General features: G+C 45.7%; 1 protein-coding gene and 1 long non-coding RNA gene across 3 annotated transcripts in view; both read left to right on the forward strand.

Annotated features, from left to right (window-relative positions):
- Positions 1 to 3853, forward strand: part of CGNL1 (cingulin like 1) — a 154439-nt gene extending 150586 nt beyond the window's left edge. For both annotated transcript variants that reach the window (XM_082444984.1, XM_082444985.1), the window contains one exon: positions 775 to 3853. In XM_082444984.1, coding sequence (XP_082301110.1) covers positions 775 to 910 — 136 coding nt within the window. In that variant the 3' untranslated portion in view covers positions 911 to 3853. The remainder of the gene's footprint in view (positions 1 to 774) is intronic.
- Positions 3854 to 3864: 11 nt separating this feature from the next.
- The window catches only part of LOC309654130, a 37971-nt gene continuing 14198 nt past the window's right edge, over positions 3865 to 27637 (forward strand). Inside the window, exons 1-5 of the long non-coding RNA XR_014259924.1 lie at positions 3865 to 3950; positions 4444 to 5620; positions 7696 to 7766; positions 8512 to 8597; positions 9232 to 9297. This is a non-coding gene — a long non-coding RNA (uncharacterized lncRNA). The remainder of the gene's footprint in view (positions 3951 to 4443; positions 5621 to 7695; positions 7767 to 8511; positions 8598 to 9231; positions 9298 to 27637) is intronic.

The following is a 27637-nucleotide window of genomic DNA, read 5'->3' on the forward strand; positions in this document are numbered from 1 at the left end:
GAGAAATGAGATAAAGCTGTGGCTTGTGTTCTCAGGAGGACTAGGATATCCCAAACCTGGTCTCCGGAGAGAGCTGCTCTCTCGAGCTCCCCTGCCACGGCCCTAAGGATGGGGGGGATTAGGTGGGGGGTTGCTTTCCCTGCCTCAGGGTCACTGCCTGGGGCATTGGAGTGACGGGGTGAGTTTAAGTTCACACCCATTCATGGAGCTGGGCCTTTCTTGGAGGCCGACTGTGACCTGGGGCTTTTTGCTGGCTGCCCAGGTAGTTCTCTTATAAATGCCCAGAAGACTGGAGCCTGTTGAGAATCCTGTCAACAGGGCGTGTCTATCGAGAACCCAGCCCCAGGCTGGCATTCGGGGGCAGAATTTAAGGGGGCACCAAAAATCTCAATAATCAAGATGCAATATTAAAAAAAAATAAAAATTAATGCAAACAACCCATGGTGAACAAGCTGATAAAATTTTAAATTAAGATGGGATTTATGGCAGCACCCTGCTTAGCCATATTGGAGCTTGAGGCAGAAGGAAAAATCAGTACTGTTGACCTTGCCCCAGCCCTGCCCAGCCCACCCTGTCAGCAGCAGCCTCCCGTGCTCTCAGGTGGGCAGTTTGCTCCCTGTTGCTGCAGGAACTGACAGGTGCAGACGAGTTAAGTTCTTGTGCTTATATGCCACTCGCTGGGGTGGAGAAACAGGCGCCTAGAACCCCTTCGCCTCCAGATCGGAGGTGAGCCCCAGTCCAGGGCCAGGAAACATGCCGCCTGTCGTTTTGCAGACTTAAGAAGCTGCCAAGCAAAGTGCTGGACGACGGCGACGACGACGACGACCTCAGCACGGATGGGGGGAGCCTCTATGAGGCGCCGCTGAGCTACGCCTTCCCCAAGGACAGCACCGCCGCCAGCCAGATCTGAGCTCACTTCCAGGGGCCTGCAGCCGCCCGCAGCGGGAGGCGGGGAAGGGAGCGCCGTCACCTCCACTTCGCGGACCAGATAATTCCTCCCTGTGACGTCACGTCCTCCTAGGATCTCTATGGCCGCACAGCTCTGGTAGCTTAGACAGCAGCTATTGCAGGGGATGCGTTGAGACGCCTGCAGCCACTTGGCAGGATGGAGCCCCCGTTCTGCACAGCTGTCTGCAGCGCCATCTGCATTGCTGCTCCTCTCTGCCCTCCGCGCCCCCGTCAAGGAAAAGGGTCCAAATGCTAGTTCCTATTTAATAGCCATTGCGAAGGGGACGGGAGGATGCGTAGGCTGCACATATTTTAAATCAGACCTTCTCACAGACCGCTGCTGCTGTTCCGTTTTGGAGTGTTGCAGAGGCTTCGTGGGGTGGCTTGTTTGTAAAGTTCACACATCTCTATTGAGTATTATTTTTAAAAATACAAAGCTACTAGATTTTTAAGTATTACTGAGCAGAGGCAAGAGGGAGAAGGTAAAGACCACTCTGGGCATCAGAGTTGGAAAAAGGAATTGTCGTGGTGATAAGGGCCAGTTAATCCTAAGAAGAGAAGTTCAAGTGGTCTTGGTAAAGAACTTGTTTGATGGAGGGGGAGGGAAAGTCAGAGGTCACTTGTATCCGTGGTCCTTGGTTGCTTATTTTATCTAGAATTTTGTTAAAATTTTTGAACCATGCTGAGACCAATACCAGTCACCAGCTGCAGTTTCTTTTGCACAGGTGGAGTGGGCAGACATATACGTACAGTTTTTGACAAATGATGTTGGTTTCTGGGGGCGGGGGTGGAGCCCTCCTGTCGTGTCTTTTTGGTCCTTTCCTCCCGCCTCCAAACTACACTCTCTCCATCTCTGGACGGGGTGGTTGCCGGGTGGGGACTGCGAGGGCTTGGGAGCAAGGTTCGCGGACTTAGGCTTGAGGAAGAGGCAGGTGATGTGCAGTAAGGTCATGGGGACAGGAAGAAGGGAGAAGAGATAAGCAGGTGTGTGTGAGCGTGGGTAGGAAGGAGGAGGTGGAAGAGGAAGAAGTTCTTGAAAGCTGGGGGGATGTGTAGGCAAGAGGCAGGTTGAACAGGATCTCAGGTTTATGTCAGGAAAGGGAGGAAGGAAGCAGAAGTCAGACAGAGGCATGTCTGTACAAACTGGAAGAATCCTGACTTCTGGGACAGAGGGACAGCGGCCGGCACCAGGTAGGAGGTAACTGGGACTGGGTGAGGTCTGGGCAAGGCCACGTTGCTGGGATGGAATTTCAGGGAGGCACTGGGAGGGTGCTGGGTATCCCGGCACTTCCTCTTGGCCTTCCTGGTGTCACCTCCACTGTGATGGTCCCTAGGCACACACAGAGGCCAGGTCCAATCACAGCTGGTCAGGGCCGTGGCCAGGGAGGGAAGCCTTCGAGTTGTGTGCATGTGAGTGAGTGTTCAGCTACCTCACGGTGTCCCTGCGTATCCTGGTAGGTAAGAGGCCTGTGACCCCAGCGCTCCCTGACAGTTGCCACAGGGAGCAGGGAATCTCAGTGCCCTACCTACCCCAGGTCACAGAGCCCACCCAGCAGGACTCAGAGTGATCAGCCCCATTTATGGGTAGGTGTCGTCGCCCCCCCCCCCCCACCGCCCCCCGCCACCATGGATGAGGCCCCCGGAGCAGAAGAGCCACGCCCTCTTCTACCTCTGCTGGGTGGAGTGCTTCTTGCCTCTGCTTGCTTATTTGGAGTATGGAGAGATTCCTCCCTTTAGCTGTTCATTCGTTTAGCATATATTTATTGGACATCCATGATATCCCAGTCTTTGGCACTGGGAACACAGCAGTGAATAAAGTGGATCAAAATCCCTCCCTTCCTGGAGCACCGTCAGGGGAGAGGGGGTGATAGACAACAGTCACACCAACGAACACAGAGGCTGAGCCCCTTCAAACCTAGCGCCGGAGGCCCTCTGTCCTCTTGGGGAGGCAGCAAGCCTGTGGTTGGTTGACTGGCTCACTGGAACCCACAGGGGTTCTTCGACTCTCATATGTTGTTGAGTTCCCCGCTGCTTCCACCACCATTAGGTGTTTGCCAAGAAGCCTGCCCAGCAATGCTTCCGCCCGCTCATCACTACAGATTAGAGATGGGAAAAGTTGGGGGCCCAAGAACTTTGGGAGCGAGTCAGCATCTGTCTTGGTTTGTGAGAAAGTGTCTGCCTCTCGTCCTGGCCAGTTCCTTCCGGTAGCCATGAGGCAGACTGCAAGAAACAAACTGCCTGTGAAAAGAGAACAGAGCTCACCATTCAGAAGATCTGCATCTTTACCCTAAAACTGGGGCGTTACAAATGTCAACAAATGTGCCCTCCTACGCTGTAACGGGGCTGGCGGTGAGCTGGTTGCATGCAGTGCACCAGGATGGGAGGAACACGAGCCTGGGAGCTGAGAAGAGAGATGTTTCCAAGTCGCAGCTCATCTTACCATGGTGACCTTGACAGGCCTGCACTCAGAGGGGCAGATGACGCGAATGATTGAGGACCAGAGCTCAAGGTCCTTGCCAGCTCGGACACGCTGTCATTCTTTGATTTTATTATGTACACATATATATTTTTTTCTGTTTGTTGCTTTAAGAACTAACCCCACTCGAGAGTATTTTCTTTAGCTAGTTTAGAAAGAAAAAAAAATATTTTATTTAATAAACAAGTATGTGGCCAAATGCAGTGCTGAAGAGACAATCATCATATAGCTTTATAATTTTTTTTCCTGCTTCTGAGTGTCATCCGACAATGTCGATAGGCTTATTTTGTTGGGTTTCTGCTTTCGGGTATGGTTTGATTGCCTAGGTTTGTCACCGGGAAGAGACATTCTTAGGCAGCTACCTCCATGTAAGTGAATTCCTGGAGAAAGCGAGTTTGCCTTCCAATAAACGGTATCACCCAGCAGGAATCTTGACTCCCGTTATTTCGACTCCCTTGTTTTCTCCAGAGCTTGGCTCCGTGTCTGCCAAGAAACAACCCAGGTGAATGGCTGGAAGCTACCCAAGGTAGGGGAACTTGGGGCGTTCCAGGCTGGGACCCGTGTCTGAAATAGAAGGGTGGGGAGGGGGTGAGTGGGGCACACTGAGAGGATTAATGTCCCTGGATGGTTATGATGTTCTGAGAAATCCAGACTGCCCATTTCCAGAAAATGGCAAAAGGGGAAATGTGTTGATAACTGAGAATAAACAGGCACCCCCTGTTTTTCCCTTGTTCCAAAACTGAAATGGGTTCTCCTGCAATCACAGTTAGCACATAATCTCACTTGATCTATGGCAGGCTAACAGCAGGTACCATGGCCTCCGTTTTATATGAAACAGGAGTCACTTGCGCGTGGAAGGGACCTACCCTGCTCATGGTCCATTCTCCGCCCTGTCCTCTGGAGGCCGATCCCTGAAGGCCCTGGGTTCCCCGCATGACTGATGACGACGCTGGTCGGGGTCAGCTCGTGGGAGCAGGTGGAGGTCAGCATTTTTCTGTTGTCACCCCTCTTTTGTGCAGCGTTTCCAGCGGTGATGCAGCCGGACAGGACTGCAAAGGATTCACAGGACTTGGGCGACCATACCTCCTCCTTGTGTCTCTGGTTCTAAAGGTGGTCAGGGCGGCCTGCTGCTGTTCCTCTGCGCCCCTCGGCAACCCTGGTGGGTTCCCCCAACACTGCCGCCCTCCAGGGCATTTCTTCATTAAACCCTTTCGGCCGCCGCCGGGGGCTGCTGCTTCCTGCCCGGAGCTCTGCCCACTGCCCCCTCAACGCCCCCAGTGATGTAAACATCTGGCGCATCCAGCTATCCTGCAGCCCTTGACTCCCTTTATTCTGACTGAACAGAGCTTCGCAAATATAGATGAGATTTTCTAATTTTAATAAGTCCTCAAAGTCTTTGCATAAATTGTTAGCTTTTTTTTTATAAAGAAAGGTCAGGATTTTGGGGGTGTAATTTTATCATTTGTAAGTAAAAACACCCTTTTGGTAACTAGTTGCTTTTGAAGCTGTTATTTAAGCCTCTTTGGCCCCTGTGCCAGGGTCTTTGTGGTGAGAGTAAGAGATCTAAGAGGTTACCTGTCCCCTGCGCCTGTGGGAGGGAAGTGACTCAGGAGCTCAGAGCCAAAGGGAAAAAGTCCTTCCAGGCCTGCAGCTAGCTCCTTCCCCAACATTCTCGACATTCCTTCTTTGAACTTGTGGATGGTTTCAGCGATCCTGTCTTTGTAGGAAGATAGTCATCAGTCAGAAAGTTTTCTGTTCTAAACTTTCAAATGACAGGAGAAAATGGCTCGACAGCAAGTTGCTATCAGCAGCTGAACAGCCTCAAATCCAGAAATTCCAGGCTTTGTGGAGGAATCAGCAGGACTTCGTCCTGCTCTCAGACCTGCACTGAAAGTCATCGTGGATGTTCACGTGTATGACCTGAGACCCAGCCTGTCTCCATCTGCAGAGCAAGATTTGAGTGTGTGCCCCATGCCGGGTTTGGTAAAGCTGGAAAGGATGCAGTGCCCTTCCAAGAGACATTCAACAATGACACCTATTCTGTGGCGGGAGCTTTGCAAGTTTCCTACCGTGAGGAATCTCACTTGGTCTCACAACAGTTGTCAACAACGCCCCGGGGATGGGGCACGTGATTCCAGAGATCTTCTGGGTAAACAAAATTAAACAATTTTACAAGAAAGGCAGAAATGTTGGCAGGTAAGGAATCTGAGGCTTGGGGAGGCTGGGCGTTTTCCCATAGGTCACATGTGGAATAAGTAGCCAGCCCAAGAGCAGAACCTGCCAGCATGGGCCCGGTGCTGTTGCAGATACAAGGTTTAAGGCCCTGTCTAGGACCTTTATAAGCTTACAGTGTGATTACAAAAATGATTATCAAGCTAAGTGGAAATTAGATACAAATATTAAGTCCTTCGTATATTTATGGCACACCAACTTTGTCTGCCCTTGGGCTTTGCTAGCCCTCTGCCTATAGCCAGTGCCGCCGGTTTCCCCTGGTTTTCCACGTACAATTCAATAGCTAAGTGTGTTGAGCACTTACTGCTGTATATTGGGCATTGCTGTAAACCCTCACATGTATCGACTCACTTGATTCCTCTGACCACGCGCTGAGCAGGTGCTCGTGACAGAGGCAGAGGGAGTTACTAACCTGCCCCAGGGCACGTGGCAGCCCATGGAAGAGCCAGGACTGGAGTCTGGGTCTGCGTCTGGAGTTCAGCTCTGCTGCCTCCCACCCACGCCCACTGCCCTGGAGGACGAGGGTCTTCCATTTGATCCCGTGTTAGGGCCTTCCCAAGTCCTCCTGGTTCTTCGTCCTTCAGCTCTCCCCTTCATGTGTGAGTGTCTGTGCAACTCAGCAGCCTGCTGCCTGCCTCCACTCTGAGTGCTTTAATCAAAGGCACGGAGAAATCAAAGTTAACTTCTGAAGCCACAGACTGGAACTGCAAGGAAGTGCTGAGGGTTGCCAAGGCTTAGAAGGTATTGGGAGTGGTCATACTGTGCTAGCTGAGACTATGAGGGAATGGAAACTGAATAACCAGAGGAAGCAGGGCAATAAAGAGAAGGGAAACTGAAAAGAGAAGCAGAGACACTGATAGAAAGGAAGAGTGGTTGAGTTTTAGAGCTTTCTTGTTTTCTGACAACTCTCAGTTGATCCGTGAGTATCCTTTGAAATGTTTTCTTTTCTTGAGAACTTGAGTAGATCTCTAGTCTTTTCAAGCATATAGGTATTTTGGGGGCCATATTATGAAGAACTTTCGATGCTAGGGCAACACGTTTTTAATTCTCTAGGCCAGGGGTACCTATTAACTATTTCTGAGATGGAGAATAGTGTCATTAGAAGTGTGTTAAATGAAGATTAATCTAGAAGGCGTATGTAGGAGAGATGGAGAGCCGTTTGCTACTGTGATCTTTGGATCTCTGGTTTTGCCATTGATGCCCCCTTGGTGCTGCGCTAACCTGACTTATCTGGGCCTGATCCGGTGGGTGACCTTCGGGCCACCCCACCATCTCCCTGTGTGGAAGGTGCACTTGGGCAGCATCAGCAAGTCCCTGGGTTTGGGTGAGTCTCAGGGAACATTGACCTTCCCAACCCCCAGGAGACTTTGGGATGAGAACCTTCCTCTAGAATGGTATGTGACCGTAATAATCTTCTTGTGTAATGCACCTTTCATATTAGTCTTAAATTCAAAACTGCACTTGCACCCTGAAATCAGTAAGTTGTCCTCAGTGGGACACTATTGACTGTGGTCACTAATAAAACCCCTCACCCCAGAGTAGCTCGTTGAAGAGTAGGGGGTGGTCGGGCTGGAGTCTAGAAACCCTGGACAGCAGTGGGCTGCCTTGTGGAGGTGGCACGTGTTTCTGCTACGCTGGGTGGGCCTGGGCTCTGGAGCCCTGCGAGTGGGCAGGGTCCGACCTTTGTGCAGGGATGGAGAAGGTCTGCGGGGCACAGCCAGCTTCAGGCCTGAGAGCTGTGTGCAGGTCATCTTGAAGGAAGGGGGCCCCTCTGCCCAGCCAAGGCCCCGGAGTGGAAGGACTCAGCTGTGAAAGCTGGCTCCCCGCCTCCTTAACTTGGGGTGTCCATTGGGGTGGGGGTTATGTATGCCGGATGGGAGAGGTGATAGGTACCCGCCTCGCCATCCATGTACCAGACAGAGGGCATTCCTTCTGAGCCCTACCCAGGGACTGCACAAAGACCGGTAAGTTTTGCCCTGTGGATGGACCTTATTTGGGGGCAGTGGGAATGATTCTTAACATCTAAAATCCCTCAACAGGGTAGCAGCTGCACTTGGGCAGACTCCTGTGGGCCAGGGATCTTTATCTGATTTAATCTGCATCCTGCAAGGTAGGTAGTGTTACCCCCTTTCACATGTTAGGGAACATGTACAGAGCGAGACGTCATTTGTCTTAAGTCAGCGGCTAGTCAACAGTGGGGCTGGGATGAAGTCCCATCTGCGGCTCTTACAGTGAGTGTCCCCACACCTTGGCCCTTCCCCCTCGCTGCCCCTCTAGAACAGCTACCGCCGACCCCCTCAGCTGAGGACAGTTAGGCACAAGGGCTGGGAGGTTTGTCGGCGGTCACAGGGCCTGGCCTCTGGATCACAGGTTTGCACTTGGACTATGAGGCCTGCAAGAAGGGAAAGCAGCCGGCCCGCCCTCTCCTCTCTGCAAGCCCCCTCCCGCCAGCTGCAGGCTGCCGGCCCCGCTAACCTCGTTCCAACTGCCTCCGGCCTTCTGGCCCTTCCAGGACAGGCTTGTTTCCTGGAAAGGACTTGGAGCGTAAGGTAAACCAGGTGTCACTAGTTAAATGCCCTGCCTTTGAAAGGGCCGGGCTGGTAAGCCTGCCAGTCCAGCTCCTTGGTTTGCTTGGTCCATCCCTGGGATTGGCCGCCTTGCCTTTCATCAGGTGCCAGTCGTTCCCGGCCTATCCCTGGGAGTGAATATGGGGTTCTTTGGAGACAGGCACAGTGCTCCCTGCAGAGCTAGGCGAGGAAACAGGATCTGAAAAAGATGGGTGACAGGGTCCCTCCGGGGCTCCTGGCACCTCCAGAAGGAGACAGTCCGTGTTCCTGTCCACTCTCCCTGGGCAGATGTATCCTGGCGTTTAGATAATGAAGAACTAGAAAACAGAACTGGCCTCCCCTCGACTCGCCTGCCGGCTTCTCCTATGACCCAGGTTTTGTTCCTGATTCACACATGGCTTCCTAAACCAGCGTCATTTTCTGAAACAACTCACTCTACTACCACCTCCCCTTCATGGAAATTTAAAAACAAATTTTTTTTTTTTTGTCTGTGTCATTGCTGCTGGATTCTAAAATCAAGGTACAGAATGCTCCTGGCCTTCCAGTCTAGGCCCCATGGAAAGGTTAGGTGTGCCCAGTATAACCAGGTTAGTCCACGCCTGTGATGGGCAGAGGCGTGCAGGCAGGAAGCATCGAGCTCTCCTGGTCATCACATGGTCAGCACATCGTAGGACTGCCACTGCATGTCCAGAGCTGCTTCCCAGATGTTAAGAGGCCAGGTGTGGAGTTAGTCCCTGTGACTTTACTACCAACCTCAGCAACATAGGTATTTAGGGGGCATCAAATATGGGGAAGACAGAAATAGGCAAGATAATGCAGCATGGCACTGGGTCTTAGAATTTCCATTTGAAGACTTCTGGTTTATTTTGTTGAGAAATTTGTGTTCCCACCACCAAGAATTAATAGTGGTTCATATTTGGTCATATCTGCTTCACAATTTTAAATAAGAGAAAAGTTTCCCCTTTTGTCTCTCATTCCCTGCCTCATTCCCTTTTCTCCTTCCCAAAGGCAACCACTATTCAGAGGATCAACCAGTTTGTTGCATGAGCATCTAGGATAAATGAATGACTGGAGGTGAGACTATTAGAGAATTGTTTTAAATACTCTACAGGAAGTCAGGACCTTAATAGCTGCACTGGGGAGGGATGAGACCCCACAAGGGGGACGTAATTGCCTAATGGTTTGAAGACTAAGCTGTTTCTAAAGGTGAACCCAGATAGAGGCAGAGCCTTGGCTTGGCTGAGTTGGGATGTCCAGGCTTGGGTGTCCTGAGCTTACCTTCCCTCCACGGTGGAGAAGAGACCTTATGCTGCCCCAGAGATATTCTTTCCCCTTCCTTACCCAGCATGCTGCTGCCTTTTGTCCCTCAAATATGCTGAACAAATATTGAATAGTATTGATCTGAGGGAACACCTAGTTATTTGCCTGTTTGGGAAGGGGCATTTTGAGTTGCGTGTGGTGCTCGCATGTCTAATTCCAGGCTCACAAAGACCAGGGTCTCACTGGCTCCCTCCCCCGGAGAACAAGGAGCACAGCATCCTCCGTCATCCTTGGGAACACCCAGCTCTGGCCTGGAGTTGCCGTTGTTCCTTGGCTGCTGCCTTTGTGGGCCCTTGTGCTTGCAACCTCCTGGGTGGTCACATGGGTGAGGAGGGATGTTGTACACCTCATTCAGGGCCAGCTGGGTGCTAGTGGCCATGTTTGTTTAGCCATGTTCTATTTGGACCCTTGATGATCAAAATGTGAACATCATTTGGTAAAATTCCCTTTTTTTTTTTTTTTTTTCTTCTCCTTTTTGGATTTTATTTTAAAAGAGTTTAGTGACGTGGATCTTATTTCATGAGATGCAGTAAGGTACAAGTCATGGAAATTTTAAAGTTTGGGTAAACTTTCCTTTTAACTTCAACATTCCAGGAGCTGGAATCCTTACACACCAGGAATAGCTCTTTGAACGTTTGTCAATAGAGGCATGCCTTATGGTGTTTGTTCTTCCTTTAAGTATACATTTCCTAGCCAGAAGTTTCTAACAATAGGATCATACCTCAGTTTGCCAAGAGGCCTCACCCATGCTCCTGCTTGGCAGGTAGAGGGATAGAAAGATGTCCCTTCTTTCTTTACATATTTATTTTTCCATATAAAATAGAGTAACCGTATTAACAAAAAATTGGAAAATAACCCTGCCAGCCTAATGCAGCCATCCTGAGCATTTTAGCACATTTCCTTCCAGTCTTTTTCCTATGTATTTTTTAATACTTTTTAAAAAAATAAATTTATTTTATTTATTTATTTTTGGCTGCATTGGGTCTTCGTTGCTACGTGCGGGCTTTCTCTAGTTGCGGTGAGCAGGGGCTACTCTTCGTTGCTGTGCGTGGGCTTCTCATTGTGGTGGCTTCTCTTGTTGTGGAGCATGGGCTCTAGGCACGCAGGCTTCAGTAGTTGTGACACGCAGGCTCAGTAGTTGTGGTTCAAGGGCTCTAGAGCACAGGCTCAGTAGTTGTGGCGCACGGGCTTAGTTGCTCCGTGGCATGTGGGATCTTCCCAGACCAGGGCTCAAACCTGTGTCCCCTGCATTAGCAGGAGGATTCTTAACCACTACACCACCAGGGAAGCCCCCTATGCATTTTTTGTTTTGAACGTTGGGGTGCGTGTATCTTTTTTTTTTTTAATATATATTTATTTATTTGGTTGCACCGGCTCTTAGTTACAGCAGGCAGCCTCCTTAGTTGCGGCACATGTGCTCCTTAGTTGCAGCCAGTGGGCTCCTTAGTTGCGGCAGGTGGGCTCCTTAGTTGTGGCATGTGAACTCTTAGTTGTGGCATGTGGGATCTACTTCCCTGACCAGGGATCGAACTCAGGCCCCCTGCATTGGGAGCACGAAGTCTTACCCACTAGACCACCAGGGAAGTCCCTCCTATGCTTTTTTTTAATCATAACTATACCCACAGTATTGATGTGAGTTTATATATGCTTTTCTGTCACTTAACATTAGAATAAGCATGTTTTCTGATAATAGATAACCTTTGCCTCTTTAAAAATGCTGCATAACAACGAATTGCACGAATCGCATCAGTTAATTACCATCCCTATATTACTGGATGTCTAGTATCCTAAATTTTGCCTTCCTACAGTGAATATTTTGTATCTGTAGTTTTTTCTGTATTCAAATTATTTGTTTTGGCTAGATAACCAGAACTGGAATTACTGGGGTATCAAGTGAAAAAGAAATCTTTACGTCTCTATAAATGTTGCCAAAGTGCTTTTCAGAAGGGTTTACCAATTTGCATAGACACCAACAATATACAGATGTGGCCGTCCCTCCGGGCCCCCCACCCCTCACTTTTGCTAATTAACCTCTCTTTCTGAGTAATAGAATAACTTCTTTCATCAGGTTAGTCTCCTTTTGTATTGTCAATGGGTTTATTTTATAAGATGTCCTTCTGTGACTTGTCTATTCTTATCCTTTTAATTGTTATCTATTAATTGTTTTTTAAGTGGCAGATGATAAAAATGAAAACAGTGTAATAGAGTAAAACAGTGAAAAATAAGTAAAAAATAAGTGAAACAGTAAAAAATAAGTCCTCCATCCTTAACCCCAATCTCTCCACTCTCTACCCAGGGGCAAACACTCTTTCTCGTTTATTTTATATCTTTCAAGTCAGCTTTTCAGTGTTTCATCCAGAATTTATGTGTGTCCCACTGGACACATTCACAGAAAAGTAAATGAAAGCAACTCGAGGGTATTTATAAAAGGCGATGAGGAGAGTGTGAGCCCTGGGAACACCGCTGACTCAGGCTGACTCCTTCCCCACAGTAAAGGAGACCTGCCCCTGGACTGCTCACCCAAGGGTTGCATCCAGGATGTGGGACTCATGGGTCAGTGAGGTGATCCTGAAAGAAGGCTGCCCACAAAGTTGGGGTTTTTTTCAGTGACTCTAGTGTCAGATACATGAGGGAGCTTCAACATAAGAGGCCAAGGTCTGTCTGAAGAGACCTAGGCCTTCCAAAGGGAGCCAGGCACCCGAATCCCTATGCCTGGACACTCCTAGGACTCTACACGCTCAAGCCCCAGGCCACAGCTGTGTCAGCCCCGGACTACTGCGTGGACTGTCCTTTCCCATTTGCCCACTCAGGCCTCACTATCTCTTCTTCTCTATTTTGGCGATCATCTTCTGCTTCTTACACATTTTTCTCTGAGGATCCTTGATTCCTTACTCTCTGACTGCCCCCTGGCTTTCAGGTCCTCTTTCAAGGGCACTCTCTGCCCCAGCTCGTGTCAGGCCCAATGGGTATCTCTTCTCTAGCAAGTCCACATGGTCAAAACCATAAATATAGGAACTTATTGGGGAGGGCAGCGAGGATGGGGACCATTGGGCAAGTGGCCCGGGAGGAGAGAAATTACAGGGTCAACGCCATCTTCCTAAGATGGCAACAGGAGATTTGGACCAAAGGCTCAGGGTCTGCAGGAGGCTGCGTTCCCAATCAGGTATTAGTGGTGGCTGCAGCAGTTTAGTTTTCTCAGGGCTCCTGGGTTCTCAGGTGGGCTCCGTAAGGGGCTAAGAGGCTGATGGGATGGAAGGCTTCACGGGGCTACCTGCTGTGAGTCCCAGCATGACCACCGTGGTGGCCAGCAGGGGGCGTTGGTGGCAACTTCTGGCTATGATGTGGTAGATTAGTGGGTGCTGGGTATCCAGGGCCCCGCCCACCAGTGGTGGAGTCCCAAAGAGGACTTTGGACAACAGCAGGGTTTGTCTTCCCAGCCTAGCCCAGGTCACCTAGGCAACTGGGGCTCCTCAGTTACCTTTATGTAGCAATGTTTACATCGTACTGATTTGAATTCCAGCATTTCTTGTGAGCTACTATTTTGTGAGAGACCAAAGTTTTTCACTTGCACCTTTCAAAGAGCGTTTGCCGTACACCTACTGTGCACTGGTCAACGTTGAGATAAGTAGGGCTCAGTCCCTGGACTTAAAGGAATAAAAAATGTCCACTAAGAACTAAAAAGCAGTAGAGTCTAAAGCACTAAAAAAAGAGGTATAGATGAAGTGCGTTGGTGGTTCATGATGGGACAGATCCTTACTGGCTGGGCTAATTAGGGAAGGCTTCATGGAGGAAATAACATCTGAGAGGGCGTTAAAAATGGGTGCAATATTTTAAGGCATTTTTTAATAAGATTTTAATCTTACAGATGGACGTGTCTTTGGTGGAAAGGACGAAGTGAACACTTGGATGCAGGCAGGATTCAGAGAATCAGTCAGTTCATTAGAATCTAGGATAAATGAAGTGGAGGAGTGATTGGAGGTGAGGCTGGAAAAGAGGTTTGGGACCATATTTTTGGAGGACTTCGAATGCCACTCCCAGAAATAGGAAAGCAGTGGATGTTTATGAACAGAAGATTTTGGACAAAGAACAGAGGAGTTGGGTTTTATGCCTCCTTGTCCTTTCTGAGAAGGAGATGAATAATTTTTTAAAGTGGCTGGTGAACTTTGTTCTTATAGAAGTTATGACACTTGATCATTAGTAAGGAAAATTTGCTACTCCCATTGGAAAAATCTCTTATTATCCGTTTCATGCATCTCAGGGAGCAAATCACTACTTAGTCTAAGCCAGTGCTTCTCAAACTTAAGTGTGCATCAGAATCAACTGGGGGGAGGGGGCTTGTTAAAACACAGACTGCTGCCCTCACTCCCAGAATTTCCGGGACAGCCAAGAATTTGATGCTGATGCTGCTGGTCTGGGGACCACACTGAGACCCTCCCGATTAAACTTCCTACCTGACCTTTCTCAATAGATCCACTGGGTGGCAGCAGAGAGCACCACAGTCCGCACACTGGCCAAAGCTGGAGTCCTCCGGCCGGGGCTGCGCGGGGCTGCTTCCCTGGGCCGTCGATGCAGGCCTTAGCTACTGAATAGCCACACAAAACAGCCACGACACCCAGCTCTCCAACACGCAAGGACGCCTGGTAGAAGGGAGTACTTGGTGACTTGGATCTCGTTCCTTCCCCAGGGTGTCCCCACCCCAAACACTCTCCACCAGGCCCTCAGATCTCTCCTCAGGTAGTCCCTCCCTGGGGAGCGGAGTATATATGATAACGTTCAAGGTCATTTCCACAAAGTTTCTGAGGATGAGGTGACCTAGAGCTTGGAAAGGGAACCGTGGGGTCCAGAATGGAGGGGTTAGGCTGTGGCCGCGGGGTCCACCTGATGTCCTCAAATCAGGGGCGCGCGGCCCACTGTGTTGGCAGAGAACAGCCCTGACCCAGACACAAGGCTGGAGGTAGCCAGGTGCCGTCCTGAGTGAGATGCGTTCTGCCACGCCTCCGGGTGTCTAGTAAGTCTGCAGATTTTTCGGTGAATCTGTGATTCACTGAGAAAGAATCCACCCTGTTCTGGTCAAAGGTGGCACATGGAGTGAACTGTAATTAACAAAGGGCAAAGAGTCAATTATGCCTTCTGCTAATGGCTCCTTATTTTCTCTCTGAAGGTTTTTCTCTAGTTCTTTATAGCCTAGTCTGCTTACGATATTTATTCTCCTTTGTTATATACTTGAGATCACATACCAGCTATTTTTTATCCTAGTTAATTTACTTATTATCAATAGCATTCCATAATGTGTTAAAGCATTATTCTAGTGTTTTTGAACATTTTTGAACATCTGATGTTTTGAACATCATGAATATCTTTTAAAATCACTATGTATTTTTCTATCATGTATAGAAAATACATTTTACTTAATTCTTGTAGGCATTATTTTCTTTGGTATTTGGCATTATTTTCTTGGAGTAATATCCCAAAACAGGAATTATTGTGTCAAATGCCTTTTTTGCATGCAAGTGGAATTTTTATTAACTTTCTCATTTATGCAAATAATTTATGCTCTTTATTTAAAAATACATATAGGTAAGTGATAATAATAATATGAATATGAGTGAGAAGGATGAGGAGGGGGAGAAGGAAAGTCACCCTTGGTTTCACTATCTAGAAATAACTTAATATTTTTGTGTACATTTGCCTAGGCTTTTTCTCTATATACAAGTTTGTTTTTATAAAGTTTGGAATCATACTTTTTGTACTGTTATATAACCTGCTAGAGATATCATAAATGTATACAAATCAGTAGTCTGTTGTAGGACATTTAAGTTGCTTCTTTTTTGTTTGCTGTCATAGGTGATGCTGCTATTAATTCATTAAACAAATATTCACTGAGCTCCCACATATGCCAGGTGTTTTGCTAGAAGCTGTGTCTACAGGGGTAAAATTGTCAGCAGAAGATAGGATTGGTGGGGAAGAGACCCAGCGGAAAGGCTCCTGTCATCAGGCTGGGTTTTCTCCATTCTGTTTCCTCACATGGCTGAGAGGAACTCAGCGCTGTGACAGCAGCCACTGGCTGGGTATGGTTCTATCTCTTCCATCAGCGCCAGTGTTTCCTGGTTTCTCTGCCTGCTCACACACCTGCCAGGGTGGGGCCTCATGGAGTTGGCCTCTTTCCTTCCTGAAACAGCCAACCAAAGCCAGAGGGGTAGCCTGGGAGCTGGTCCCACAGCTCTGATTCTGTTGTTCCTTCTATGCAGTATGTTCAATGATCATGAAAATGACTAGACATATTCATTGTCAGTTATTAAAGAAAAATGGCACTGGCTGCTTCACTGTGGAAAAGTCTCCCATGGAGGCTGCTCCATCCTGCTAGATCCCTACCCTTTCTTGCACGCTATTTGCTGATACATATTTGGTATATTGGGAGGGAGGCTAAGACCTTTTTAATTTTACATTTTCATTACCCCTAAAAGAAGCCCCATACCTATTAGTAGTCACTCCTCCTTGGCCCTGGCAACCACTAATGAGCTTCCCATTTCTATGGATTTGCCTATTTGGGACATTTTATATAAATGGAAGCATACAGTATGTAGTCTTTTGTGTCTGATTCAGTTTAACATGATGTATTCAAGGTTCGTCCAAGTTGTAGCATGTATCAGTACTTCATTCTTTTTTATGGCTGATACTATTCCACTGTGTGAATATACCACATTTTGTTTGTACACTCATCAGTTGATTGGCATTTGAGTTGTCTCTGTTTGGCTATTATGAGTAATGCTGCTACGGACATTAGTGTATAGGTTTTGTTTGAACATATGTTTTCAATTCTCTTGGGTGGAATTCTCTCTAGGAGTGGAATTCCTGGGTCATAACGTATCTCTGTGTTTAACCTTTTGAGGAACTGTCAAGCTGTTTGCCAAAGAGGCTGTGTAATTTTACAATCACACCAGCCTTGGAGGAGGGTTTCATGCGTTTTTCATTGCAGTTACCGTGACAATCTCTAAAATCCAGACAAGTCACAAGCCAACTGGCCCAGTGGCTCCCCAGCTCACAATTCCACATGCAGGAAATTCTCAGCTCGGCTGTGATCCTCTTATCTTTCTGCAAGACAGGTTGGGGTGTGTACTAGGTCTTCATGTGTCATGATTGCATGTGTTCTTTAGACAATTGTCCCTCGTGACTCATTTTCCCTTCTGGTACCTGACTTTTGTTGGTATTGGTAACCTATGAGGCCAGTGACTTCAGTGCAGAGGCTCTATCACACTTTAACCTAGAATTCCATTGCTTTGGACCAATAATAACACTTTCTTCATACAGTCCTTTGTAATTAACAAAACCCTTTCCTTCAGGGCCTTGGGCTCTACTTTCAAAGGTGTTGGCCTTATTAAAGCACAGTAATCCCTGTTAAGGTGTGTTAATGGCCAGCAAGATGTTGACCTTTCATCGGGGACTCACTGTGTCCTCATATTTGTCCAGTACAAATGAGTCCGTAATGGTGAGAATAGAGTAGCTGTGGAGGCCCTCTCAAACCCGGCCCTGGAGGACTCCCCCTCTATGTGTGGGTTATAACCTTGGCATTGCTGTAGGAAGGTAGTGCCATGTTCAAGCCAAATTTTTCTAGATTTTTCCTCATACACAAAGATCATTGATGAAAAAGCTAAGATTGGTGGCAGGATTTCAAGGAATTTTTCTTTTTGCTTATGTTATTTTAATTTTCCAAAACATTGAATATGTAATAACTGAAAATTTTAAAGAAAGCAAAAGAGGGGTGTGAGGCCCAGGATCTGGATGCCTCTGGAGTTGACAGTTCTTCCACAAGGACAATTCCTATTTATGAGCACTCCTTCCTTCTTGTCCATAAGCTGGTTCTCCATGCCAGAGAACATTCTCACAGCCATGGTTTCTTTAAAAGGAGAGCTTTTGCAGAAGACTTGTCAAATATTTTTTCGTTAACTATAAATTACATACAACTCTTTTCCCCTAAGATCAGCACCAATGTACATGTTAATTCCCTCTGAAAATGGTCAGGCATGATTACTCCTCAGAAAGGCCATGTTTCTGTCTCTCTCACTCCCCAAAGTTTCTATATTCCCAAGTATTCTCAGTATGAACTTTTCATTTTTTCAACTCACCCTGGATAAAAAAGATATCGGATTCTATGGATGAACCCCCTTCAAACAACTCCTATGAGAGCTGTGTGTTTCCAAAGGCTGAGCAGTCTAGAATCCTAGTTCCTGAAGGCCCTGTGGTTAATCTAAAGGCTGGGTGTTCCTTGTTTAAATTCAAATTTATTTTCTAGCTTGAATGCAAATACACATTTGCAATACTACCCTAACACCACTTACTAGTGCAGTCCATCTATATGTTTCCTATCCTAGCATTACATCACTCAGAGAGTTCTAATATTCCAGCGAGCTACCAGCCTGGAAATAAAGCAATTCAAATTCCCAGGAACAGTGGGCTGCCATATTACCATTGCCCTATTTCCCTGTGATATTTATTCATCAGAGATGATCTCTTATAATTTCGGAGGTCATTTCATCCAGTTCTGTTTCCAAAAAGGACTATATCTAAAATAACCCAGGATGTGACTGTCTACCATATTCTTATATTATGAGTGTGGAAAGATGACATGTTTGACAAATAATTACTTCCAGGATCTAATTTTTATGAATTTAGGAAGTTGTACTTGACCTAACCTGAATATTTTTTTTGCTGTGTTGCATGCCGTTTTCTCAGGGTGGATCTGGTAACTGAAAAGAGTAAACTCTATGCACTGAGTACATATTATGTACCAGAAACCATACATCGTGCTTTACAAACATTACCTTATTTTGCTTTTAAAACAGCTCCGTGAGGTATGTATTACTGGCAGCAGATGAGGAAGAAGAGGCCTAGAAGCAGGAAGTAGCTCACCCAGGTGACACAGTGAGACTTCTGGTTAAACGTGGCAGGTTGAACACACTAGTTTACCACTACTCCTTCCTGAAATTCTGCTAAAACATCACATTCAAGAGATTTTTTTAATGGCTGTAAAACAGCAGCAATAGAAGAGGACAGTAAACAATAGCAATAAAATCTGGAAAGCTGGAAAGAGATGGACATGTGTCAGTTTAACAGACCAGAGAATGGTATATTGTAGCAGACAGTGAAAGAAGCTTGAAGTATGATGAATCCTCTGAAAATGGTACAGATGGGGCTAAATATAGGATTTGTCAAAGATTTGCACAGATCCTCTTTCATCCTAGCAGAAGACTAGACATTGGTTCCCTGGAGCTGCTGGCTTTGGGCAGTTGCACAGCTGAGGAGAGGACACTGTGCTACACTGGGGATTGAGCTACAATCTATATGCTGAATGGTGAGACCACCGGCCCCTCCACCACCCTGCTCCAAGACCACTGGCAGCCAGGTTGATATCTTCCAGGCAGGAGGATGTAGGATTCCTTTCTGGGGAAGATGAGCAGCTTAGGACATAGAACTTAAAGATGCTGAGGGTTGAGAGTCCCCACTGGAAGTGCCCCATCAAAACAACAGGAACTTGGGAAGAGACGGGCAGTCTAGCTAGCAGAAGGAAACAACCCTTGGGCAACAACACCAAGGTCCTGTGATCGGTTGATCCCCAGAGAATACATACTGAAGCACAGGAGTTTGTAATAAGGGAACATTCAGAAAACAGAAATAATCCTTGGACTTCAAAGTTTAAGAGCAGAAAGAAAAAGAGAAGATGAAGTTAAGGAAATCACCCAGAAAGCAGAACAATAACAACATACATGAGATGGAAAATAGACATAATAAAATTATAGGATCCTTCCAGACAGTCTAACATCTGAATAATAGGAGTTCCATAGAGATGGAGCAGAGATTATAGAGGGGAGAAAAGTGTCAAAGACATAATTTGAGAAATTTCCCCATATCTGAAAGACACAAATGTACAGACAGAAAAGCTCCACAGCGCACCAAGCACAATGCATGAATATAGATCCACACAAGGCATGTAATTGTGAAATTTCAGACTGCTAGGGGCAAAGAGGAGACCCTATAATCTTCCAGGGGGAGGGAAGGGGATACTAGGAATGAGAATAGTGTCGGACTTCTTAAGAAAAACAAAATATAAACTAGAAAATATGGAGTAATGCCTTCAAAATTCGGAGAGAGAATTACTTTTCCATACCTAGAATTCTGTACATATCCAGACCACCAAGACAACTTCAGAAATGCCAAATCCTCAGAGGGCAGACAGCAGAAGCAAGAAGAACTACAATCCTGCAGCCTGTGGAACAAAAACCACATTCACAGAAAGATAGACAAGATGAAAAGGCAGAGGGCTATGTACCAGATGATGGAACAAGATAAAACCCCAGAAAAACAACTAAATGAAGTGGAGATAGGCAACCTTCCAGGAAAAGAATTCAGAATAATGATAGTGAAGATGATTCAGGACCTTGGAAAAAGAATGGAGGCAAAGATCGAGAAGATGCAAGAGATATTTAACACAGACCTAGAAGAATTAAAGAACAAACAAACAGAGATGAACAATACAATAACTGAAATGAAAAATACACTAGAAGGAATCATTAGCAGAATAACTGAGGCAGAAGAACGGATAAGTGACCTGGAAGACAGAATGGTGGAATTCACTGCTGTGGAACAGAATAAAGAAAAAAGAATGAAAAGAAATGAAGACAGCCTAAGAGACCTCTGGGACAACATTGAACACAACAACATTCGCGTTATAGGGGTCCCAGAAGGAGAAGAGAGAGAGAAAGGACCAGAGAAAATATTTGAAGAGATTATAGTCGATAACTTCCCTAACATGGGAAAGGAAATAGCCACCCAAGTCCAGGAAGCACAGAGGGTCCCAGGCAGGATAAACCCAAGGAGGAACACGCTGAGACACATAGTAATCAAATTGACAAAAATTAAAGACAAAGAAAAATTATTGAAAGCAGCAAGGGAAAAACGACAAATAACGTACAAGGGAACTCCCATAAGGTTAACAGCTTATTCCTCAGCAGAAACTCTACAAGCCAGAAGGGAGTGGCCTGTTGTATTTAAAGTGATGAAAGGGAAGAACCTACAACCAAGATTACTCTACCCAGCAAAGATCTCATTCACATTCGACGGAGAAATCAAAAGCTTTACAGACAAGCAAAAGGTAAGAGAATTCAGCACCACCAAACCAGCTCTACAACAAATGCTAAAGGAACTTCTCTAAGTGGGAAACACAAGAGAAGAAAAGGATCTACAAAAACAAACCCATAACAATTAAGAAAATGGTAATAGGAACATACATATCGATAATTGCCTTAAACATGAATGGATTAAATGCTCCAACCAAAAGACACAGGCTCGCTGAATGGATACAAAAATAAGACCCATCTATATGCTGTCTATGAGAGACCTACTTCAGACCTAGAGACACAAACAGACTGAAAGTGAGGGGATGGAAAAAGATATTCCATGCAAATGGAAATCAAAAGAAAGCTGGAGTAGCAATACTCATATCAGATAAAATAGACTTTAAAATAAAGAATGTTACAAGAGACAAGGAAGGACACTACATAATGATCAAGGGATCAATCCAAGAAGAAGATATAACAGTTATAAATATATATGCACCCACCATAGGAGACTTCAATAAATAAGGCAAATGCTAACAGCCATAAAAGAGGAAATCGACAGTAACACAGTAATAGTGGGGGACTTTAACACCTCACTTACACCAATGGACAGATCATCCAAACAGAAAATTAATAAGGAAACGCAAGCTTTAAATAACACAATAGACCAGATAGATTTAATTGATATTCATAGGACATTCTATCCAAAAACAGCAGATTACACTTTCTTCTCAAGTGTGCACGGAACATTCTCCAGGATAGATCACATCTCGGGTCACAAATCAAGCCTTAGTAAATTTAAGAAAATTGAAATCATATCAAGCATCTTTTCTGACCACAACGCTATGAGATTAGAAATCAATTACAGGGAAAAAAACATAAAAAACACAAACACATGGAGGCTAAACAATACGTTACTAAATAACCAAGAGATCACTGAAGAAGTCAAAGAGGAAATCAAAAAATACCTAGAGACAAATGACAACGAAAACATGACGATCCAAAACCTATGGGATGCAGCAAAAGCAGTTCTAAGAGGGAAGTTTATAGCTATACAAGCCTACCTAAAGAAACAAGAAAAATCTCAAATAAACAATCTAAAAAAAAAAAAAAGCCAAATCTTGAAAATTTTAATTCCTTTTTACCCTTGGGTGTTTCCAAAATTGGAAGATTATCCTAGGAAGAGGAAGACTTAAAGTAAGCTGGTGATCCATCCCAGGAAACATACCTGGAGAATCCCCCAGGACGAAGGTAAGAGGAGACCCAGGGTGGCGCTGTGGGACTGGCCTGGAGAACCACCAGTCCAGGCAAGCACAGGAGTGTGGAGGGCTCTTCCAGGAAGTCGGGTGGGAGCTGTCTCCAGAAAAAGATGCCATTGATACAGGACCAAATGAATTTTATCGTACTGAGAGACTGCTACTTTTGAAGGAAGGTTAGTGATGAGTTAATAATAAGTACATAAAAAGTTAAATGAAGAAAAAGTGACAATTGTTAACTCCAGGAAAAACACAGAGTTGTCTAAGAAAGAAGGTGTTACTATATATAGTGCACTTTATGGTCTAATAATCACATGGCCATAGGGTGTAAGCACTGAATATTGATCTAACCAAAATTATAATATGGCTCTATTTGGAGAATGGAGGAGGGGAAGTGGGCGGGGAGATTTAAGAGACCAAAACCTCTTTCCATTTGGAAAACCAATAGATAAGATCTAAAATCTAAACACAATCTAGATATAGCCATGTAAGTGTCCTGTTTGAATATACAGAGATAAATATCAGAGTAAGTAGCTAAAAGCGGTTGTGTCTAGAGAGTGGGAATCAGGGTGTAGAAGATGGAGCAGGAGAATGCTCATTTTCATTAAAAAGCTTGTAGAACCACTGGACTTTCAAAACCGTGGATATGTGTAACTTTAAATTCTTTTTAATGAAGTCAACAGCAAGTAGTTGCAGCATCACTATCTGAACCCGATTCTATCTGAAGCCAATCCCAGTTTTTCCTCTCAAGATAAATTCTTTGTACTTATTTGCCTCTGGACTTTGATTTTCTTTAGAGTTTGTTTGTACAGTTGATCCAATAATCTACAAAATCCAGGAGCATATGGGCTGGGGTAATCCCACGGGGATTACTGTAAGTGGCAAGGAGAACTTGTTTTGGGGTAGGAGGGATGTCTCACAGAGCCAAAGGGCAGGGAACTTGAAGCAGGGACTGGGGCACCACAGGGAACCCTGCAAGTTCTTTCTCTCCTTTGCTTCCATATGCTCCCCTGCCTGTGTCTGCTTTGTTTGTCTGATTCCCAGTTCACAGGCGAGGAAATAGCCACTCAGTCTGCACCTGAGGGGAGCGCTTGGGAGGGGAGGAGATAAACCCAATTTGAGTGTCAAGTTCTGGAAAGTCAGATGGGAGGCCCCAGTGGGAAATACATGCTGTTTTAGGAGCTTGAAAGGGGTCATCTAATGAATGGCGTTTAGGGCCCTGGACCCTGTCTGCCCCAAGCGGCCTGCTGGTCCTGGGATGTCCCTGCAGACCCCAGGCATCAGCAGGCAGCCATGCCCTGCATGGGTGGCTGGACTGGGGAAGCTGTAGGGCTGTCTGCAGAGAAGTCATTTACTTGTGTTGGAACAAACACAGGGCTTAAGCAGCAGAAATGGCACTGACTTGGGGTTTGAGGAAGGCATCCCAATTCAAGCTCCTTCTTTTATTAGCTGTATAGCCACTAGCCCCATGGGGCTATTGAGAGCTTGAAGTGTAGCTAGTCTGAGAGCTTGAAATATGCTCTGAGTGTAAAATGCACACTGGATTTTGAAGACTTAGTATCCCCATAATACAAAATTTCTCATTACTGTTTTATTCTTATTAATGGTAATGTTAATATTAATGTTGAAATGGATAATATTGGGGGTATGTTGGCTTCAGTAAAATATATTATTAAAATGAATTTCACCTTCCTTTTACTTTTTAAAAATGTGACTCTTAGAAAAATTAAAAATTACTAAGATGGCTCACGTTATATTTCTATTGGACATCACCAATCTAGACTCTAGACCTAACACATTGCCTTTATTGAAAAGAACAAAATCACTCAGGCTTGGCATCACTCTGGAAAGTTGGGGAGAGGTGTTTGTGCAACCTCGATGCCTTAGCTTCCATTTAGTGTTAAACAGCACCTTGTTTTTCAGGGTGCCAAACCCTGGTAGAATCCACAGCTGTCCCCTCTCTACTCTGCCTGTGACAAGCCAGCCCTAACCACAGGAGACAAGGTGAAGACAGTGTTCCTGACAGAAGACTCGTGTACCCTTAGGGGCCTGCAGAAGTTCTCAGGGGACCTGAAGGCCATTCCACTCCTCTGGAAAGTTTGACGGAAGGGAAGTCTACAGCTTCCCAAGTACTGATGTCTTGGCCAATGAGATCAGTGTTTCTTGGCTCGAGGCTTCTAGCAGCCCAGCCAGGCAAGGTTGGTGTTCTCAACTATCAGAAGCTCTAACTGGCAATTAATTGTAAGTCTCTCTGACTTACGAAAATGTTGAAAAGTTAATTATTCATTAAGATGTAACGGGATAGACGAAGTTTTTCCAAATGTGCTATTCTTAGAGAATGTTACGGCAAGATGCCCCTGGTGATGGAAAGTTTAGGAAGCTCTGACAGAAGTCATTGTGTCCTCCAGGGTCCTGGTTCTTGCATGTTTTGTTTCCACATTTGGTTGGTAAGTGATAGAATTTCCCTTAACTTTCCCCCAAGGATATGTCCTTGGCACATACATCCCTCTGAAATTCATAGAATTTTGAGATTTGGACAACGTCAGTTATTTCTCCATCTGGGATGATCAGCAACCTATCGTCACTGTCAAAGCCCCACGACCAACCCCCCATGATCAGCCCTGATTACACCGCACCTTGGAATGTACCAAGCTTTAAATTATCTTATCACCAAGAACTAAGAGTGGTGACCACAAATTCCTTAGTTTGTGCTGCAGCTCTGCACGCCACTGGCATACTCACAGAACCAGTTCTTCATGCTCCTTGAGACCACAGGCACCTGGGCCCTCCCAGTGCGCTACCATCCCAGTCTCCTTGACCTCCATCTACCCTTGGGGAAGGCGGCATTGATCAGGAATTAAGTGCCTGTGCTCAGGGGCAGGCTGCCCGGGCTGTGTCTCCACACCTTCCTTACAGCTTGTGAAACTGCGGGTAAGTTATTTCATCTTTCTGGAACTCATTTCCTTATCTGTAAGCTAGGGTTTATGAGAGCACCTACCTCCCTGGGAAGGATGTGATATATAATTATGTATGTGCATATATGTACATGTACATGTGGTGAGATAATGTGGGTAAAGCTCTCTATAGTGCTTGGTTCATGGTTGCTCTCAGCAACTATTAGCTCTCCTTAGTTGTTATCGGCTCTGTCTTTTCACCTGCTTTCTCCCCCGGCCACCTGGGCTGCTCAGAGAAAGCTTGAGAATTAGACTGCTTGTCTCTGCTACAGAGTCACCATACTCCCCCACTGGGCCTCCCCATGGCCTGGCCATCAGTGTGTGTGTGTGTAAAAGTTTTATCCACAAATACGTGTGTCAGTGTGTCCTTTTTGGTAACAGCTTTATTGAGATACGACTCACATACCATATAACTTACCCCTTTAAAGTGTACAATTCAATGGTTTTTAGTATTGCTGCGCAGGCTTTCTCTAGTTGCGGCGAGCGGGGGCTACTCTTCATTGTGGTGCACGGGCTTCTCATTGCGGTGGCTTCTCTTGCTGCGGAGCACGGGCTCTAGGCGCCTGGGCTTCTAGTTGTGGCTCGCGGGCTCTAGAGTGCAGGCTCAGTAGTTGTGGCACACGGGCTTAGTTGCTCCGCGGCATGTGGGATCTTCCCAGGCCAGGGCTCGAGCCCATGTCCCCTGCATTGGCAGGTGGATTCTTTTTAAAGAGATTGGAGTTTATTTATTTATTTATTTATTTATTTATGGCTGTGTTGGGTCTTCGTTTCTGTGCGAGGGCTTTCTCTAGTTGCGGCAAGTGGGGGCCACTCTTCATCGCGGTGCGTGGGCCTCTCACTATCGCGGCCTCTCTTGTTGCGGAGCACAGGCTCCAGACGCGCAGGCTCAGTAGTTGTGGCTCACGGGCCTAGTTGCTCCGCGGCAAGTGGGATCTTCCCAGACCGGGGCTCGAACCCGTGTCCCCTGCATTGGCAGGCAGACTCTCAACCACTGCGCCACCAGGGAAGCCTCCACCTGACTTTTATAACTGGAAGGTTTGTACCTTTTGACCCCCTTCACCCATTTTGCCCATCCCCCCAACCTTTTCCTCTGGCAATCACCCAACTGTTCTCTGTATCTATGAGCTTGGTTTTTGTTTTATTAGCTTTCACATATGAGTAAGATAATTTGTCCTTCTCTGTCTGACTTATTTCACTTAACATAATGCCCTCAAGGTTCATCCATGTTTTGCAAATGGCAAGATTTTATTCTTGTGGCTGAATAATATTCCGTTGTGTGTGTGTGTGTGTGTGCATATGTATATGTGTCTGTGTGTGTGTGTATATATATATACACACACACACACACACACACACACACACATATATATGTATGTTACATCTTCTTTATTCATCGGATGATAGACACTTAGGTTGTTTCCATGGCTTGGCTATTGTAAATAATACTGCTATGAACATGGGGATGCATTTATCTTTTCAAGTTAGTGTTTTCATTTTCTTTGGATAAATACCCAGAAGTGGTATTGCTGGATCATATGGTAGTTCTTTTAAAATTTTTTTTGAGGAACCTCCATACTGTTTTCCATAGTGGATATACCTTTTTTTTTCTTTGGATCTGCCTATTCTGGACATTTCACGTAAACGGGACCATACGATATGTGGTCTTTTGAGAAGAGGTTTTTTAAATCAGCATAATATTTCCAAGATTCATCCATGTTGTAGCATCTATTAGCACTTCATTTCTTTTTATGGCCAAATAGTATTCCATTGCATGACTATACCACATTTTGTTTATTCATTTATCAGTTGGTGGCCGTTTGAGTTGTTTCAGTTTTTGGCTACTGTGAATAATGATGCTATGAGCATTTGTGCACACATCTGTGAATGGCTACAGTTTTCATTTCCCTTGTGTATGTACCTAGGAGTGGAATTGCTTGGTCTTATGTTAGGTCTCTGTTTAACTTTCTGAGGAACTGCCAAACTGTTTTCTGAAGTGGTTGCACCATTTTACATTCCTATCAGCAGTGTAGGAGTGTCCCAATTTCTCCATATCCTTGCCAACACTTGTTATTATCTGTCTGTTTGATTATAGCCATCCTAGTATATGTGAAGTGGTATCTTATTCTGGTTTTTATTTGCATTTCCTTCATGGCTAATGATGTTAAGTAGCCTGGCAGTCATTTTAACCAATGTTTGCTTATTATCTCTTAGATTCTCATTGTGGGTGTTCCAATCACTTCCCAAACTTCACAAGGTCCTAATTCCTCTCATCTCTAGAGATTCCATCTCTTCTGCTATTCTTGAACATCTTCATGCACTGATTCATTCTTCAACAAATAGTTACAGTAAGTCCCCTACATACGAATGAGTTCCATTTCGAGAGTGCGTTCGTTAGGTCCAATTTGTTCATAAGTCCAACAAAGTTAGCCTAGGTACCCAACTAACACAATCAGCTATATAGTACTGTACTGTAATAGGTTTATAATACTTTTCACACACATAATACATAAAAAACAAACAAAAATAAAGAAAACATTTTTAATCTTATAGTACTGTACTTGAAAAGTACAATATCACTCACTCCTGACATTGACGGCACAGGTTCCGGTTCCTTGCTGGATTCAATTCTGTCTACCCTCTTGCTTCTGGACATCCTGGGCTTGAAATAAAGATACTGTATTACTGTACTCTATACAGTACTGGAAAGTACACAAAAGCACAACCTCTTGTAGAGGATGCATGCACGTGACAACGTACTCCAGACACGTGAACT

This window comes from Balaenoptera physalus, assembly GCF_965194825.1.
Source record: "Balaenoptera physalus genome assembly, chromosome: 2".
Taxonomy (NCBI): Eukaryota; Metazoa; Chordata; class Mammalia; order Artiodactyla; family Balaenopteridae; genus Balaenoptera; species Balaenoptera physalus.